The sequence below is a fragment of the Chrysochloris asiatica genome, unplaced genomic scaffold, assembly GCF_000296735.1.
Source record: "Chrysochloris asiatica unplaced genomic scaffold, ChrAsi1.0 scaffold00226, whole genome shotgun sequence".
Classification (NCBI taxonomy): Eukaryota; Metazoa; Chordata; class Mammalia; order Afrosoricida; family Chrysochloridae; genus Chrysochloris; species Chrysochloris asiatica.
The window spans coordinates 2,727,616-2,747,476 of NW_006408744.1; the positions used below are offsets into that span (position 1 = coordinate 2,727,616).

Sequence of the window (19,861 nt, forward strand, 5' to 3'; positions counted from 1 at the left end):
GGAGTAGAAAGCCTCATCTTTCTCCCGCGGAGCGGCTGGTAGTTTCGAACCGCTGACCTTAAGGTTCGCAGCCCGATTCGTAACCACTACGCTACCAGCACGTTAAAAACAAATCTGCCAGCCTCTCTTAAACATCTCTTAGGTTTCTCTTTCAAAACTCCTCTCAGGGTGAAATGTATTAGATACACAATGTTTTTATAAACAAACCAAGAGCTACTGCTTTTGAGAGTACCAAAGGTTCAGAGAACCTTCTTCACTGCTTCCTGAAATCAAAAGCCTTATAAAAGTGGATCTGTAGCATGCTGTATCTTTTACTTTATGCTTACTTGAATGAAAGCCCTGCATTACTACACTAACATTGTTTCAATACTTAAGTAATTTTTTGGGCACAGCTGATAGACGGTCGTGGGATTTTCAAAGTTAGAAGGAAGCTTGGAGATTGTCCAAACTAACTCCTTCATATAACAGGGAAAGAGGTGAGATCATTGATCAAGGTCTAGAAATTTCAAAAAGGAAGAGAAGCCAGTGAAACATTCCACTGTGTTTTGTTTTTTTAAAAAACAAGTCATGGGTCTCTAAGCAACCATATTATATCTGCCTTGTATGAAAATAAAAAATTTTTAAAAAAAAGCATCTGCTTTTGAATAAGGCAACAAGATTTTAAAGGGAAGAAAGAGATGTAAAATTATATAGTCCAGAACTTGACCATAAAAGAACAAAAATGTTTCTTTTGGAAGACCATGGATGAAAAATCAAATGTGAAGGATGGAGCTGGTGTGAAATATCACACTAGAATAATTAGAGGTTTTGAGATTTAATAGAATTCTTAAATTGTGAAAAAGAACAGAATACTTGTGGCTCTTCATAATGTTCAAGACTTTAAAAAGCAAGAATCGAACGAGTGATATAAACAGTGTTTTTCACAAAATGAATCACTAGTATTCACTTTTTGCCAGCATTCATAGATTCGCTTACTGAAAACATTTTCATTTTTTCCTTGGAAGACAAAACACACTTATTTGAACTTTGCTTCAAATGAATGAGGGAATAAAAGAACCCAGATGCCCAATGATTATGTCCTGGACACAGGTACCTTGGTCCAGATCTACAGACTGCTCTTCCTGCATCATCTGGAAGGGAAGAGCAACACTTCTTACCGGGACTCGTGAGGGCTCCCAGGGCACTGCTTGTTGTAGAGAGAGGATTTGCATTGGTGGTGGTGGCTGAGGTCTGGGCCGCCGCTGCAGCAGCAGCCAACGTTGCCAGATTCTGTAACTGTAAAGCATTCATGCCTGTGGAGGGGAGAAAATGTAATTTTAGCAATATGGCCAACTTTCCCATTTTCCAAACAAGAGAAAGCATATAAAAATCATCGGGGCAGATAAGAGGAGCAGACGAGCCATGCAAAATCCCTGTAATATCATATTGGTGGAAGTGGCCTTGGTGATCCGGTAAGTAAATCCACCTGGAATGGGCTTCTATCCCTGTGATGTGGGTGTTGCTAAATTCTTTATGCTATCATCTTCTATTTCTAGAGACCCCAGTAGCAACAAAAGACACCTGAATTCCATCCCATGCTTCTCAAGAAAGTCACCTCACAGTGGGGCTTTCGAACCAACTGCCTCCTCTCTGGGCCATACAGATTAGCAGAAAAACAATGAAGAGCTTTCTCTTTGTTGACTGGTCATAACAGGGGCTCATTCGTGGGCTGGCCAGCTACAGTAGAAAAAATGGTGAGATCTGGCTTGGTAGCTGGAGAAAGGAGTTCAGTCTGAATCTCCTAAACTCAACAGCTGCATGTATAAACTCATATACAGGAGATTACATCAATGGGTTCTAATCCTGACCCTGTCACTTTACGAGCTCTGAGAGTTTAGGCAAATTACGCAACCTCACCATTCCTTGATTGACAATAGTCACTGAAGATTACCTCAGTTAAATGAAACGTTGAACGTAAACTACTTAGCAGTGTGTGGTACAATGTCAAATACCCAATTAATGTTAGCTCCCGGTGTGGCGCTGTACGATCAGCACTGAACTGCTAACCACAAGGTCGGCAGATCAAACCCACCAGCCACTCCTTGGAAATCCTATATGGGGCTACTATGAATTGGCATTGACTCAAAAGCACTTAACAGCATAAGGTCACCTGGGACTATGATTACTTAGTGGGTTAAACATTGGACTGATAACCTTTGAAAGATCGGTAGTTTAAACCCACCAGCTGCTCCAAGGGAAAACGATGAGGTAGTCTACACTCCAGTAAAGATTTACTGCCCCAGAAACAGTATGGGGCCATTCTTCTTTGTCCTACAGAGTTACTATGAGTTGGAATTCACTTAATGACGGTGGGTTAACGGGTATAGGGTCACTATCAATTAGAATTGATGAGCAATGGGGTTTATTAGCGTTATTACTATTTGCACTGCACTTCTCTCTCCCGATTTATTTTGAATGTGAACTCTATAATATGTCCATAGTAGAAACTCAAAGGAGGATCACTGGTGGCACAGCAGTTAAGTGCTCTGCTGCTAACTTAAAGGTCAGTGGTTCAAACCCATTCGCTACTCCGTGGGAGAAAGATGTGGCAGTCTTCTGCAAAGTTTACAATCTTGGAAATCCTCCAGGGTGATTCTCCTGTCTTATAGGATCACAAGGAGCTCTGGTAACGTAGTGGTTACGAATTGGGCTGTGAACCTCAAGGTCAGCAGTTCGAAACTACCAGCTGTTCCACGGGAGAAAGATGAGGCTTTCAGCTCCCGTAAAGATTTACAGCCTCGGAAACCTTGTACAGGGTTGCTATGGGTCGTAATCGAATCGACGGCACATAACAGCAACAACATATGATCACTATGAGTTGGAAATTCACTCAGTGGCAATGGGGAATGGGTTGTTGTTGTTGCTAGGTGCCACTGGGTGACTTCTGACTCAGAGTGACCCTTTACACAACAGAATCAAACACTGTGTGGACTTGTATCATCCTCACAATTGGTACACTTGAGCCCACTGCTGCTGCCACTGTGCAAATCCAACTCATTGGGGGGGTCTTCCTCTTTTCCTACGACCTTCCACGTTACCAAGCATGATGTCCTTCTCCAGGGACTGGTCCCTCCTGTTAGTACTTCTGAGGTCTGAGAGATGAAGACTCACCATCCTGGCTTGAGGAGCATTCTGATTGTACTTCTTCCAAAACAGATTTGTTTGCTCTTTCATTATTCTTCTCCAACACCATAACTCAAATGCAAGCATTCTTCTATGGCCTTCCTTATTCACTGTCTGACTTTCACATGCATATGAGGTTACTGAAACTCTCATGGCTTGAATGAGGCACATTTTAGTCCTCAAACTGATATCTTTGGGCTTGAACACTTTAAACAGGTCTTGTGCAGATTTGCCTAATGCAATACGTTGATTGATTTCTTGACTGCTGCTTCCATTGAGTGTTAATTGTGGATCCAAGCAAAATAAAGTCCTTGATAACTTTAATCTTTTCTCAATTTATCAAGATGCTGTTTATTAATCTAGTTGTAAGGATTTTTGTTTTCTTTACATTAATTCAATTCAATCCATTACCGAAGGCTGTGGTATTTGATCTTCATTGGTAAATATTTTAAGTCCTCTTCACTTTCAGCAAGTAAGGTTGTGTCATCTGCACATCAGAGGTTGCTAATGAGGCTTTCTTCAATCCTGATGTCATGTTCTTCTTTACAGAATCCAGTTTCATGGTAATGGTAGGAACTCAAATCATATTGAATGAATAAAAGAATACAGAAAAAATGACAGTGCCTTGATCTTCTTAGAGGTATTTGTATTTTTAACAGGGACGGAGTCCTGGTGTGGTGCCATGGATTAATGTGCCGGACTGCAAAGCTGTTTGAACTGCAAGGTTGGTGGTTCAAACTCACCAGCTGCTCCTTGGAAACCCTATACAGGGTCACTATGAGTAGGAACTGACTCGACCACACTTAACAACAACAACTTTGAACTACAATGAATCCCAGACTGGTGAAAACTAAGGGAAAAATATAACAAAGTGAAACAAAACTTTGCAAGCACATGAGGGTGGGATAAGCAGAGATTTGGAGCAATGATCCGTCTCAGGGAGGCTGGTTGTGCCCGGGTTCAGACTCGGCCTTGTGTCTACGCTGGGTGCACTTTCAAAGATTTTCTGAATGTTCAGAACATTTTTTCCCTGATTTACTTTACAGCCAGAGCAATGAGTAAACATTTGAGAAGCCAGAAAGAGCAGTTTTTTCTTATATCGAGGAACTGTATAGACAAAGGTATTTGGTTTAAGTAATCAGCTTAATTTCTCCTTCTACTCAAATTCAATACTTCATAAATGTCCGCCGAGTAAATTTATCTGCTCTGGGTGGCCTGATAACTGCTTTCACATATGTTGGGAGTGAGTGGTGGGATGAGAGAACACTCTAGTAACAGATGAGACTCCCAGCTACTGGCGTGGAACCCTTCACCAGAGCACAGCTCCGAGAAAAACACTGACCTTGGGTCCTCTGCTCTAGCCTCCTCAATCAGGGCACAATTCTACACAGACAAGAGAGGCTGATGACTCTGTGGCAAAATGGGTTCTCATTTTGTTCAAAATGATGCACTGTCTTCTTCCAGGAGACATCCAGACCTGGTAGCTTCTGGTGAAATCCAAACACCTGTTTCTCAAAGCCCACTGATTTCATGAGGATGCAAGCAAAAAGCGCAGATTTCCGACAACCCTGCTTTATCAAGCAGTTGCAACTGGGAACAAAACTCTCTCTTATTCTCTCGGATCAAGAGTCAAACAGGGTTGTATTTATGAAGATGTGTAGGAGTTGAGAAAGCATTCGTCATATTTTTTCAGTAAAACTTTAAAGAAAAATGGAGATGGAAGCAACATGGGAGCTGCCTGGAATTAGCGCAGACCCACCTGGACTCAGTCAGTGTCTTCTACTTTCTGTAAGCAACTTGAATGCATTGCACCCTTCAGTGTGGTGAAAGCCCAGGTTTCAAGATCCATCTGTCCCCTCTTGGCCCTCTTGTGAATAATGTTGCTTCTAAGGAGCTCTGGTAGCATAGCGGTTACGTATTAGGCTGCAAACCACAAGGTCAGCAGTTTGAAACTACCAGCTGTTCCATGGGAGAAAGATGAGGCTTTCTGCTCCCATGAAGATTTACAGCCTCAGAAACCCTGTGAAGGGTCGCTATGAGTCGGAACCAACTCCATGGCATACCACCGCCACCACCAATGTTTTAATGATGTAAACCAGATGACCAAACTACAACAAAGACTGGGTATATAAGAAGAGAGTTCAATACTATAATTAAAACAAATAATATGCATGTAAGACACACCAGCAATAAACAGACCCATAATTCTAGGCTCAGGTCACAGTCTCCTCCTCCAGGAAACCTCCTTTGACCCTCCCCAGACCGGAGTCACAGGGTTAGGACCACGGGTTTCCTGAGCTAGAAGGCAACGTACAGATAATCATGAGGTCAGAGGCAATCCAGTGCTTGGACAAGACCTCCCGCCTGTTGGCACAGTGGAATCTCTTGATTCCTGGACCAGTGTTCTCTCTATACCGCATAGCTTTTATCTGAGGAAGACTGCTAGTTTGCATTTAACACGGGCATTTTCAGTGTGTTTTCTACAAACTCCCTTACCTTTTTGTTCAAAACTTTTTGTGGCTCTCAGTATATCCTACTTAATGCATCCTACACTAGAAACATAATTTATAAGCATTTCTTACTTTTTAAAAATAGAAATAGGCAGTTCTTATTGTACAAATGAGATCGATTTCGATCTGTGTTTCAACAGTTTGTAGGGAAGTTGGAACAGGTACACACAGTTCTTACTTAGCCTTATTTTACAAGAAAAAAGCTCAAAGACTTTTCCATGATTTAAAAGCTACATGTGATTGTGATGAAGAATTTGTTGCCATATCAGGGCCTGTTCAATTCCTTCCAAGGAGGACTCTGAACTGGTTCTTCTTGGCTTAGTCATGGCCAGTGAAACTCAAAGATGGTGGCAGACCGCCCTGCTTTGACCATGTGTGGTCCTGTCAAGAATCCACTCTCATGCCCTGAATGGGCTTCCACCCATTATTTTTCTTGTTCTGGTTACCATGAAAAAGTGTCCAAATTTTAAAAATTCAGGTCAGTTCCTGTTTTGCTTTATCTCGAATTGGTTGGAAGCCCTGCATAAGGGACAAGTATGAATTGTCTGTAATTCAGGTGTGTTTAATCTAAGGGTTGCCTGTATTAAGTTCCTTGAGGACAAAACTTAAGTATTATTCATCTTCAAGTGTATTTAAACACACACAAACACAACAGTGCTGTGTATATATGGTAGGCAATAAGTAAGTCTTTGTTGGAGGAATAAGGTAACAAAGAGTATGAAACTTGCTATAAAAATCAACTACATTATTAGTTTTCCCATTTTGTGCTAATGCTTTAGCATTTGCAGCAGCATCAAATATTGATTATTTTCCTTCAAACAGTAAATAATCCATTTTACAAATACTTTATTGTTCTTGTTAAGTGCCGTAGAGTCGGTTCCAACCCATAGCGACCCTGTGTAGGGTTTCTAAGGAGTGACTGGTGAGCTTGAAACGCTGGCCTTCTGGTTCAAACGACTTTGCAGTCTGGCATATTAACCCACAGCACCACATGTTAATTCCTTCTCTCACTCTCCAACATTCATTAAAAGAGAAAAGTTCTGGAGCCAAGCGCACAACAATGAGGCTCTTTGTACCACCATATCCTATCCCTTTAGAATCCAAGGATGAAGGCTTGTGTGTCCCTCTGTGAATCCCCTTTTAAATTTCCCCTGCCCATACTTTGCCAACCTGAGTCTTTGACAACCTATTCAACCTTTTCTGGCTTCCACCTGGAAAGGCGAGGCAGAAGGAATGAGGCAGACAAGCTCTTGGGACATGTTATTCAAGAGCATGTTATTCAAAAGCCACACTGAAAGAGGAGAAAGATACAGGCCAAAAGGAAGCAGAGATGAGGAGTGGAAAGGAGAGACCACTGTGATCTACAGCATCTGAGGGACTTGGGAAAAAGTTAGATGCACCATCCGCCCAACCAACCAGCTAGCGTAGCAGAATGGAGAAGCAAGGGACTTCAAAATGGAACATTACTGCCTGCCCCTTCAGTCCTATTTCTTTCGTGTTCCTTGTGTCCTATCCCTCTGAGGCTTTCTCAGCCTGTCTGCCCCTCATCCTAAGAGATCTGGGCTTAGTACACCCAGAAACTGTATGAGACAGCTTCCTTGCCAACTTTTTGGGGTTAGGGTCTCCCATCCCCTGCTCTGATCCCCCACCATTTTTGCTTTACTCAATGCAAACGCTGGTAGGGGCATCTTTTTCTTCACCTTATACTTGATTTCCTAGGGCTTAGAATGCACAACACTGTGCTTGGTGACAAAAGTGATGCCAATATCAGCATCGACTGCACAAGCTGGTTAAACACAGGGCAGGCTCCCCTCTCACACTGTTTTTGTTATTAGCTGCCACTCAATCGGCCCTCACTCACAGGACTCCAGGCACAATGGTCTTCCATCATCCCATGAGCAGCTGGGGACAGGACCACTATGATCCACAGGGTTTTCACTGACTGGGTTTTGGAAGTAGATCACACCAAATCTTTCTCCTTAGTCCATCTTATTCTAGAAGATCCTAAGCTTGGAAGCTCTGCTGAAACTTGTTCAGCTTCCATAGCAACACACAAGCCTCCACTGACAGACAGGTGACGGCTGGGGAAATCAAACTGGGGACTCCTCTGTGGAAGGTGACAATTCTACCACTGAGTCCTACCTCCATCTCATCTACCACCATCGATATCACCTGGGAAAACTGCTTAACTGTTTGTGCCTCAGGTTTATCAGTTGGGATCAAAAGGATTTAAAACAGAACTACCTCTTACGGTTATGAGATTAAATGAGTCAGTACTTCTATACAAAGGTCAAAGAAAAATGGCTAGTGCAGATTAAACTAACAGAATAAATTTCATTAGCTAGCATATTAATTATGATAATATTAATTACTTCAAGTAATAATGATAATGGAAATTAGAATAATGTGCCAGACATGCTTTACAAGTGGTTCCTTATATGATACTCAAAAGAAAAGAAATTCATATGATGGTGTGGTGCTGTGGGTTAATGCACTGGACTGCAAAGTTAGTTTGATCTGCAAAGTTGGCAGTTCAAGCTCAGCACCCGCTCCTTGGAAACCCTATACAGGGTCGCTATGGGTCGGGACTGACTCTATGGCACTTAACAGCAACAACAACAAGGTACAATTATTATTGTGCATGTTACATAAAGAAGAAACTGAGGTATGATGAGTTTAAAAAGGAACACTCCTGCATGAAAAGGTTTGCGTAAATGTGAGAAGAGTCCCACTTTCTTTCCCAGTTTGCCTGATCTCTCCCTGCCCATGTGACTTTCCCACAAGGGTTCCCTTGATCCTCTTGGTGCCCAGCTGGAGCGATTCCTCCTCCTCTTCAGGTGTTGGTCATCCTTTAATTTGTACCTTGGAGAAGTCTGTGGATGTAGAGGAAGGACTGAGAGAAAGATGATGGTGTTCAGTGCTGTGGAGTTAGTTCTGACTCAGACAGCAACCTTGTATAGGGTCTTCAAGGAGCAGCTGGTGGATTTGAAATGCCTACCTTTCAGTTAGCAGTCCAGTGCTTATCCTACAGCACCACACCAGGACTCCAAGAGGAGCCAATAGGTGGCAAAACACAGGCTCTCAAAACAAAATGTGAACGAGGTCAGTTGTTGTTATGTGCCGTGGAGTCGGTTCCGACTCATAGCGGCCCTGTACAGGGTTTCCGAGGCTGTAAATATTTATGGGAGCAGAAAGTCTCATCTTTCTCCTGCAGAACAGCTGGTAGTTTTGAACTGCTGACCTTGTGGTACTCAGCCCAATTCGTAACCAATACGCTACCAGAGCTCCCATTGAATTGGTTCTGACTCATAGTGACCCTGTATAGAGTTTCTGAAGAAGGGTTGGTGGGTTTGAACCACCTTGCTGTTAGCAGTCCACTGCTTATACTATAGCACCATGCCAAGACTCCAAGGACTAGGTCAATTGGTATAACATAATTCACAAAGAAAATGTTCTACATTCTACTTTTGTGAGTTCCGACAGGGGTCTTAAAAGTGTGTGCACGGCCACCGAAGGAGCAAACAAGACTGAAGAAAATTAAAGATGCAAGGAAACACTTAGTGCCGAGAAGGAATGTACCATATAAACGCTTGTCTCCACCCCACTGAGACCAGAAGAACTAGATGGGACATGACTCAAAATTATTGGGAAACTAAAAAAAAAGGAAAAAAGGCCAGGCTTAGTGGTCTGATGGAGTCTGGAGAAACCCTGAGACTACTGCCCTTAGTCACCCTTCAGGTCTGGAACTCAACTCATCCCTCCCTTCCCGCAGCACAGACGACAGAGAGGTCTACACGGTGAACAATACTATTAGGGAAGTACACTACTTAGAAAGGGAAAAAAACCAAACCCATAAAAACAAAGGAAGGAAATACAGCTGGGGCATTAAAAGAAAACATGCTTTCCCTCCTCACACTTCCATATGTTGTCACTGTTGTTAAGTGCTGTTGAGTAGGTTTCGACCCATAGTGACCCCGTATAGGGAGCCCAAGGAACTGCTGGTGATCGTGAACCACTGACCTTTTGGTTCAAACCTACTTCGTAGCCCAGCGCATTAACCCAAACGCCACACCAGGACTCCCACTTGCATGTTGGACCCTACAGCTTTTATCCGTCTGTATTCTGTTGAAGGTTAGTAGGATCACTACACTTGCGTACAGTGGCCTTGTTAACCTTCAACAGAAAGAATACAGACGGATACAAGCTGGAGGGTGCAGCATGATCTAACATAAGTCCTGCTTAGTAGAAACACTGGGTCTGAGAGACATGGTTTTATGATCAGTTTGGGGTGCTTGGATCAGAACTGAATTTGTGATCTTGTCTTCATTAGTAGTTTAAAACCGGGTTAACCAATAGCCATGCAATAACTATTCACTACATCTTTTTCTCTACATAATTTAATCAATTCTTTTACTTTAACGTTCTCTCTACATAATTTAATCAATTATTTACTTTCTTAACAAATTAACTTTTGTATCCAACACAAAGCCCAGCTTTTCCAGATCATGACAAATGGGCTGTGGCCCCAAACACCTGAACATTTGAGCATACTGCAGGGCTGTGTTGCCCCTATACATTAATCACCCTGACTCAGGGCATCTTAACAAGAGGTCTACTAACGGGTTCCAGGGGTTCTGTGAACTCCCTGCAATGTTACGAAGAAGTGTGTGTGTGGCATATATGAACAATTTCTGAATCTCTGATCTATCTAAATCATTTCATTGTCGTTTAAATGCCATCAAATCAGTTCAGACTCATAGTGACCTTGCATAGGGATACTGAGGAGTAGCTATTGGATTTGAACCACTGACCTTGTGGTTAGCTGCCCAGTGCTTAAACTACAGTGCCACACCAAGCCTCCTAAATGACCTTGAAGAAGTACAAATCCTGGTAGAAAACCAGTGAATGAGAGGCCCAGGGTTGGGGCAGAGATAAGCGTGATGTGAGAGGAATCAACAGCAGAAATGAGAGCTGAGGAATGATGGCAACGAGAAAAAGAAAGTGGCTCCTATGCCCATTCAGAACAAAGGCACATACACAACCCAACAAGCCAGAAAATTTCCAGTCTTAACTGAATTCCTGGGTCCTGGACATCCTACCTGGTAGTTGAAATTGAGACAGAGCCCAGGCAGAGACCAAACCGAAGCAGCACAAGAGAGCTGGCAGATGGAGATTTCAAAGAAACTCCTCCTTCCCTAACGAGAGGACTCGCTTCAGCTGGACACAAGGCTGTGGGCAATGAGGGTATTTGACTCTCCTGAGCAAAGTGTTGTTCTATCAAGCCATGCAGATCAGTAGTTTTGGCCCAGAGATTCCAGGATTATTATTAAGTCCATTCCTCCCCTAAGAAATCCTCACTGTGGTCAGGAGGACATTCCAGCAATGGTCTTCTAAATGCTACTGATGTCTCATGCCATCCCTTGCATTACAGTGATAGTCACCCTGGATTATGTGAAAAGAGCTTGGGAAACCATTCATGGGCAACAGCACGCATGTTCTGGATCTCCCTACCACACATGCTCCAGTAGTAAGAGAACCTTCCAGTTGTCATGTGGACCTCATACACAGAACTATCCCCTCTCATTTAGGGAAGGGGAGGGGACAACCTGCTTCAGGAAAAAGCATTTGCCTCTAAGTAAGGAACACAGTTGGGGATGCTTTCAGAAGACAAGACCATACATAGCGCTTCACTCTCTACTGCCCTGGCTGTACCAGATCTTTTCGTCAGCACCATTCTCTTCATTCATGACTTCTGACTGTGACTTAGTCCTGTCCTTTATTTAACTCTGTGATTATGCACTGTGCCAGAGTCAATACTGGTGGCTCATTCCATAGGCAGTCAATTGGTGGGTTTCCGCTTGTGCTCATTTTGAATACATATTTCTGGTTCTTTTTTCCTTTCCCTGTGGGGTGTGCACCTTGTCCTTTCCCTCTCTCTCAACTCCTTTCATAGGTCCCTCCTCATTCTCCACCCACTCAGTCATACTTTCTCGCTCTCAGCTATTCCCACACAAGAATTCAGAAAGGGCACCAGATTGAGAGGGAGTACCTCCCCCCTTCCCTGGGTGGGAGGCTGGCTCTGGCTTGGCCAGTAGCTCTTTTCTGAGAGCAACTACACGAACTTCAAGAAGCACTCTGCTCAGATGAGCACCCTTCACACTAGGTGCAATCACCTGGGTGACTACACATGTGAAACATATAAATAGGTTTTAGGAAATTTAACAATGTGCCCATGTCAGGAAGGGGGAAAACAGAGTTGGGAATACAAGGATTCAACTTTTCATTCCTTACTTAGGGAAAAAAAATCCTTCTCAAAACAATGAAATGATGTCTAAAACAGATGTGCAATATGCCTACTTGAAACTTAAGATTTAAAAAAAATTATTTATAAGGAGAAGGGCATGAAAATTTAATTTAATGTTCACCTTAGGTAATTTTGTATCTTATTGTTCGTGGCAATTACCATAAATCTGCATATCAATAAGCGAGAACAGATGTCAGTTGTTACAAGTGCTTGCCAATCAGGTCTGTTAAAAAGTGACAGATGGGTAGTTATGGAACATTCTCATAAGGCCTATTAGCACATTCGCAGGAAGTGTCTGTAGTATGGTTCTGTTGGAGATTCAGCTTCGGGTAGAATAGGGGATCTTCGTGGGTCTAAGATGCACACTTCACAACTGGAAGTATCTCCAATGCAAGATGTTCAGCTCGTCTACGCATGGGTTTTGCAGAAGGCTTCTCCACTTGTGACAGACAGCTGAAGATACTCTTCAAGATGATAACAGCTATTTTGTTGTTTTAGCCAAATATTCGTATATGATAGTTTTACTGTTATTTTGAAAACTTACATAAAATATTCTGGAAGGGAATTACTTTCGATCTTCACTGAATGTCACAGTTTAAATGAAGCAGGCTTCCCCCTCTTCATCAACAGATACTTCTCTTCGACCATAACTTCATCACTTCTATTGTTAATTTAATAATAATGCCTCAGCCTAGTAATACAACTGCCCTAACAAATACAACCAGCTCCTACTAAATCTGAAATGTTTTCCAGAATAAAGGCTATTTTCCTGTCTCTTTCTTCGAATTGCTTCTTTATTAGCATTTCTTGGGGCTCTCTCTACATTATATAAAGGAGCCATGGCAGTGCAGTGGACTGCTGACTGCAAGATCAACAGTTCAAATCCACTAGTCGTTCTTTAGGAGAAAGATGAGGCTTTCTTCTCTCATAAAGATTTGCAGTCTCAGAAGCCCTATGCAAGGTCTGTATGAGTCAGATGGCACGCAGCAACAGCTCTGCATTTACGTACAGTTGAGTATTTGGTTTGAGTACACATGTCACTGCAGATAAATCTGAGTATCCTGAGAGACAGAGCAGAGTTATTCAAGGGTGGGTGCAATAGAGAGATCAGATTTTGCATCAGGCTGTCTTGAATTAGAAATCTGAATCTGTCACTAACTAGAGTTTGGCAACTTTGGGAAAGTTACTAGCCTCTCTCAGCTTCATTTCCCCCACCTGTAAAATGGGGTACTAACAGTCTATTTGTTTCATAAAATAATTGTGGTCCTTGGGAGTTCCGTATCCTAATTTGTATTGTGCCATACTCATGGGTGCTGCGGTCCAATTTACTTCATTTTTCCAATGCAGTCAATTGAAGTAGCAGTTGTCTTTGGCATGTGGTGATAGTGAATCTCATTATTTCAAAGAGCTTGGTTGGAAACAAAACTCAAATACACTACTTTTGTGACACAATAAAATTGTTAAAAAGAACAGAAAAAAACAAAAGTGAAGGACCAAAAATCTTTCAAGAAAAATCTAGACTCTTAGTCCAAACTCAGATCCCAAGTTCCTGAGATTTCAGAAATTCACTGACTACATACCACAGCTGAGTGAGAAATAGGCACATTTATTAGAAGCTTTGCAAGGAGAAATAAAATCAATCAATTTCAAGGAGACACAAAAAGTATACATAAAAGCACTCAGCTTATAAAAATTTGATCCTAATCCATTTTCTGCTTTTAAATCCCATATTTAATAAAAGTTCCTCTCTTATAAAATCATACAATATGCTTGAAGTTAATTTTAGCTTGTAAGAAAAGGTAAGATTTCTTGGGGAAAAAATAATGTCTCCTTTGCTTTTATTGATGCAACAACTTAGTACTGTGTTATCTAAAAATTCTGTTTCTGTTTTTGGCTTTTCTCCTCAAACAGAAAACATTTACCTCATATAAATGAAGCATTTTTGACTTTGGTTATAAAAGCTTACTCTCCTAAAGGATAGACCATTATGTTTGGAGAACTGCTCACAACAAAATATTATTGGTTTCTGAAATAGTATTTTACTCTCTTTGGTGCTACTGATGCAAGCTGGACTAGTTGAATTTTATATTTGGAGTTTATTCTACGCCACTGTAATACCAAAAAACTGCACTTGAGTTGTGTACCTGCCCACTCTCACTTCATCACCATATCCCTCACCCAACAAAGTGGGGTTTGGACTGTATGACCTCTTGGACTCCTTTAGCTCTGATATCATATTGATTCTGTATATGAATATATACCATGTGCTCTGTAACATGCTTTTTAAAAAAGCCTGTCTATCTCCAAATTCTCAATAATTCACTCATGAAGATAATGACGTTCGTTTGTACGTTTTATTGGTGTATGTTGTTGTTGTTATTGTTGTTAAGTGCCGCTGAGTCGGTTCCGACCCCTAGCGACCCTGTACAGGGTTTCTGAGGCTGTAAATCTTTACAGGAGCAGAAAGCCTCATCATTCTCCCACGGAGCAGCTGGTAGTTTCGAACTGCTGACCTTAAGGTTCACAGCCCAATTCGTAACCACTATGCTACCAGAGCTCCTTGGTGTATAAGCAAGGTTAAAGTCAAATTTCTTAAAATAAAAACTGGGCATTTAACTTAAGCTCCAATGGGAATACTTCTAAAATATGTTTGTTTCTGCTGATTTATAAATTTATTCTTCACTCATCCATTCAAAATTAGTGTGGAGCATCTCTTTGTGGCAGACAGTCCTGTAAGCACTGAATCTGTGGCTGGCAGGCCTTGCCCTCAGAGCTCAGAGTACAATATGGGGCATCAGTGAGTAAGGAAGCAGAGAGGTGAACACTGACACTATAGCAACCCTATAGGCCAGAGCAGAACTGCTCCTTAGTGTTTCCCTGAAGGAGATAAAGAAGTGAAGGCTTTAGGGAAAGGCCCAAGAGGGGCAACTGTTCGGCATTTGTGGGAACTGGGAACTCACTCTGTCTGGAGAAAGCAACCTCTATTCCCAATCTACCATGTCTACTCTACAGTACTAGCAAAGGAAAAACAGTTAACCCTACTGTTGAGAGCAGACTAAAGAATAGGAGATCATTTTTCTTCACTGGAAAATAAACACTCCAAACCATGTGCTTTAAACACTAAGGAAGATGAGGCCTGATGATTCAAGCGAATGAAGGGCATTCTCTGCAGCCCATCCCTGCCAAGCAGACAGAGCCCTGACATCTGTACATGCTCATACTCTAAATACTCAACATGATGACTTTTCAGCATTCGATTCCACAGCCTGTGCACACTTAGCATGCTGAATTTAACAGGTTGAAGCTTTGAGAAAGGAATATTTTGGGAAGCCCAGAGCACTTACAGAATGCCTTTAAATCAGCCATCTGCTCCACGGTACCTTTTAAGGAGATTCCCAGATTCTGTTGGTTTTTAAATGAGCGTGCAGAGCATGTATGTAAATGCTAACATCCTGACCTATAGTTGGTGAGGCAGAGCAGCACACATCCTAATGAAAAATGGCAGGGCACTCGGTCCACCCGGGAAGACACTCTTGGCAGTAGCCTCAGGACCCAATGACCTGCTTTGCATAATTCAACTGTGGGAGTGGGAGAGCCGGAGGCTTCCTCTAAGGAAAGCCCCTAATTTTGGATCTGGCTGGGTCCATGTTATTAGAGGAAAAACTCATTTTCCATCGGAAAAAGCCCTGAACAATCTTAGCATTCATGTTAGAGCTTGCATTCTGGAGGTTTTTCTCTTTAAGACATGGAAATCTCCCCCAAGTATTTATCTCTCTTTAGTTCCCTAAACAGAATGAAAAAGAAATTAACCACTTAATGTGATTATTACCTCAAAGGCCAGCTTCCCAAATTGTATTTGTACAGGTACTGATGAATGATTTAACTATTGACCATGTTAAGATATATATATATTTCTCAAGAGCCCCAAAGCAATATTAAAACAGAACAAACAGGCAGTATCAGCATATTTCAAGCCCAAAGAATAATTCAGCAGTATTTTTTCAATTATAGGCCAACATATACTGTCAGACAACAAGTTCTCATTAGCTCCTAAGCCACAATGAAGGGATGGGCTGACGATCATGGAACACCTATAGGGAGAAACCTTGTGTGCTCACTGAAAGGTTTCCAAGATTCATTCAAAGTGACACAAGGGGGAAAAAAAAAAATCAAGGATATATATTTGTGAAAAGAAAGACAGAAAGAAAATGGGATGGGTAGTTTTCATAGTGATAGAGAAACAGATCTGGCTTTTATTCTGTTCAGGTTTCATTTCATTGATTCAGGATGTCCTTGATTAAAACAAACTGTGTTTCATTCTAATATGCCAAAAATCTGTTCTTCTTGCCCTCTCTCCCCCACCTTTTTTTGGAATCAAACAAGGAGAAAGCTTTCTAACTGTTCCTTCTGGCAGGTTAATAGGCACCTGTGTTCTGATTTATTGCCCACACTGCCTTCCTTGGCACCATGTTAAGTTAGGCGATCAGCGTGGAAGGTCACACAGTAGGAATGACCTTCCACTAATCATTGCACCTCAGTTACTACTGGCACAGCTCATTATAAAAAGAAATCCTTCAATGAGCTGGCTTTTAAATACAGTCACACTTTGATTTTCTCAAGAACAAAGATTACACTTTCACATAAAAGCTTCTGATGCACAATTCTGTCAACTGGGGTACGAATGTTAAAAAAAAAAAAAAAAAAGGCATTCTGTTAATTGTCTCTGGTTATCAAGGGATTGCAAAATGGTACCACAGACAGGCCTGCAATCTTAGCTTTCATTATGGAGGTCAGAACACTTTTATTGACTGCCTATTATTAAAATTTTAGAGGAACGTCAATCATCTGGGCTGCTCTGGGCATAGGAATCTTGCTGGAAATCCCCAGTCATCAATACTATTTTAAAGACACTATCTAGTGTGGTGCTGCAGGATAATGCGCTGGACCGTCAGCAAGGTCAGTTTGAGCAGCAAGGTCAGCAGTTCAAACTCACCAGATGCTCCTTGGAAACTGTATACAGCTTTCACTGTGAAATCAGAACCGACTGGACACCACTGAACAATCCAGTATACTGAGCAAGAACTCAAAGTTCTCTTATGTGGTTTTGAACTGTTATACAGGGTGGAGTGTAGACAGGAATTCCAAGAGGTAGGAGGCTGACTCTAAGCTGCTGACATCTAATTTTAACAACTGAGACAGAAAGCCAATATGCTGATAATTACCCTTTGCTCTCCTTTACCCCTGGCTGCTTTGCCCTCTCAACAAATCCAAAATTCTGACAACAGGCTGGCCAAAGGAAAAGACATGCTTCCGACTTACCAGCCATTTGTTGAATGCCACTGAATGCACCCAGGTTGCTGGAGGAGGTGGCCTGCTGCAGTAGCTGCAAATGAAAGTAAAATTGTCAGACAATGTTGAGCCAAGAACAAAGTAAGTTCCGAGTTAAATTGGGGGCAAATTCAGTTTCCTTTATATTTATATAGTTGATTGCAGCTGCCCATGGATGGACTGAAGGTCCCCAGAGTTGGGGCTGTAAATCCATATTAATGTCTAATCTCTATTAAGAAACACAGACACTGGAGAAACTCAATAACATTGCTGCCTTAAAACAATTAATCAATTTACTCTTTTTAACAACCAGGTGTTAAATCTATTGAAACCAACATAGCGTGACTAATTATATCTCTCTGTAGTCTAGTAGTTACCATCCCTCATCTCTGTCAATCAAAGTCCATTCCCTCAACTGCCTCAGCTCACCTTTCATTTCCTCTACCCTTCCTTCGAAGTCCATGAATCCGATGACATGAATTGTTAAGTGTCATGGAGTCGATTTCGACTCACAGTGACTCTGTACAGGGTTTCTGAAGAGCTGCTTTTGGGTTTGAACAGGCTACCATGCAGTTAGCAGTCCAGTGCTGATCCTACTCTAAGAACAACAAAAAATCCCTGTGACGATATATAGATGTATCTATTCACGGCTGTAGAGTTATATATAGCCATAACAATATGACCAAGAAAACTGTCATTCATTTTAAGATGGTCTTCACTGGCAGAGAGAAGCGTATTAGTTGTCAAAACTTGAAAGAATCTAGTGCTATGTACATCGAAGCTGTGCATTGTGGTAATAAATAAGCAGATAAATAAATAAATAAAAGAAATGAATGTACCTGTGAAAAAGTCTCTGCATTTTTCCCTATAGTTTTCAAAACCAAAAATTTTTCCCACGTATAATCACTGAGTACGACAGGGTAAAGACATATGTTTCCTGTATTAAAGTCTACTTATTTGTCCAATTCAGGCAAGCTAGAGATTAACTTAGGTGGGCATGGGAGCCTGCTAAGATTGGAGTCCTGGTGTAGTGCTACAGGATAAGCACTGGACTGCTAATCACAAGGTTGGTGGTTCAAACCCACCAGTCACACGTTGGAAACCCTATACAGGGTCACTATGACTCAGAACTGACTTGACAGCACTTGACAAAAACAGCAGATTATTTAACTAGTTTTATTGATATTCTCCTTTTGGTAGGGTAGATCAATACATAGTTTGTGGTGGGGGGAAAGCATATAGCTATTTCCTATATTCAAATTTACATGAATACTAAAAAGCATAGACTTAGAAAATTTATTACTGAAAATGTGTTATGTGCTTAGGAGGAATACGATAGACAATTTTAAAATCAGTTCTGAGAATTTATTTGGAGTGCTGCAAAATATTTAATATATAGAGTACTATTGTTCCTCTGGGCAAGAAGAGGCCTCTTAAGTTTAATAAGAAAGAAACTCTATAACTGGATATGACTCAAAATGGGCATCTATTAATTGACTGGGAAGTACAAAGAATACTGGAACATCATTGGCTGATAAGGCCTAAGACTTCGGAACAATGAAACTACAGGCATAACATTAAGAGTTACTAAAATGAGAAAAATGTCTATAATTTTCACTCTTAATTCCTCTTGACAACTTTGAATATACTACCTAGGTATTACAAGGAGCCCTGGTGGCACAGTGGGTTAAGTATTGGGCTGCTAACTGCTAGGTTGGCGGTCAAACCCCACCAGCCATTCTGTGGGAGAAAGGTGAGTCTGTCAGCTGCAGTAAAGATTTATCGTCTTGAAAACCTCACGGAGCTTCTGTCCTAAAGGGTCTCTGTGAGTCAGAATTGATTTGATGACAGTAGGTTTTCTTTTGATTATACATACACACATTGGACTCCTGGTGTGGCACTGTAGGATAAGCACTGGACTGCTAACCACAAGGTCAGAGGTTCAAACCCACCAGCCACTCCTTGGAAACGCTACACCACACTTAATCACAACCACACACACACAGAAAGGGAAAAGGGAAATGGAGGGGTTAGTGAGCAGCAATGTTTTAAATATCTTATTTGGTCTGACTTTTTGGTTGTACACTCAGAACCCTAACATCTAGTAATTAATTTTTTTTTTAAAGCTAAAAAAATTACATTGGGTAATAAGGTATTTTAAGGAATTAATACCTAATTAAAGTAAGTGGAAATACCTGGAGTGCCATTAAACCACCATCAAGGATTATTTTCAAGGCTAACCACTCTCTGGTGAATTGGGTCAGAATCCATCCCTAATACAGAGGGGTAAGGCATGCCTGAGAGCCAGTCACCTTTCCACAGAAATAGATTTCTAGAGTGTAAAGTGTCAGGATATTGGGAGCGTGAACAATGGAGACGAAGCAGTGGGAGTAAGAAGAAATAAGAAGAGACGTACCATGCATTTACACAGTGGACAAATAACTCACGTATTATTATAGATGGCCACTGCCTGCCTTCAGCATTACTGTTTTGGTGAAGAGGACCTGCTGAGGGCTCAATGACCATACACTGATGACACCTGCAATTTGGGTAAAAC

General features: G+C 41.5%; 1 protein-coding gene across 7 annotated transcripts in view; it reads right to left on the reverse strand.

Annotated features, from left to right (window-relative positions):
* The window catches only part of CELF2 (CUGBP, Elav-like family member 2), a 468,556-nt gene that overhangs the window by 56,411 nt on the left and 392,284 nt on the right, over nucleotides 1–19,861 (reverse strand). For 6 of the 7 annotated variants that reach the window (XM_006873170.1, XM_006873173.1, XM_006873174.1 and 3 more), the window contains 2 exons: nucleotides 17,296–17,359; nucleotides 1,158–1,292 (listed from right to left, as the gene is read on the reverse strand). In XM_006873170.1, the coding sequence (XP_006873232.1) occupies nucleotides 1,158–1,292; nucleotides 17,296–17,359 (199 nt within the window). Of the gene's footprint in view, nucleotides 1–1,157; nucleotides 1,293–17,295; nucleotides 17,371–19,861 lie in introns of all 7 variants that reach the window. The other variant, XM_006873175.1, reaches the window with a different exon arrangement.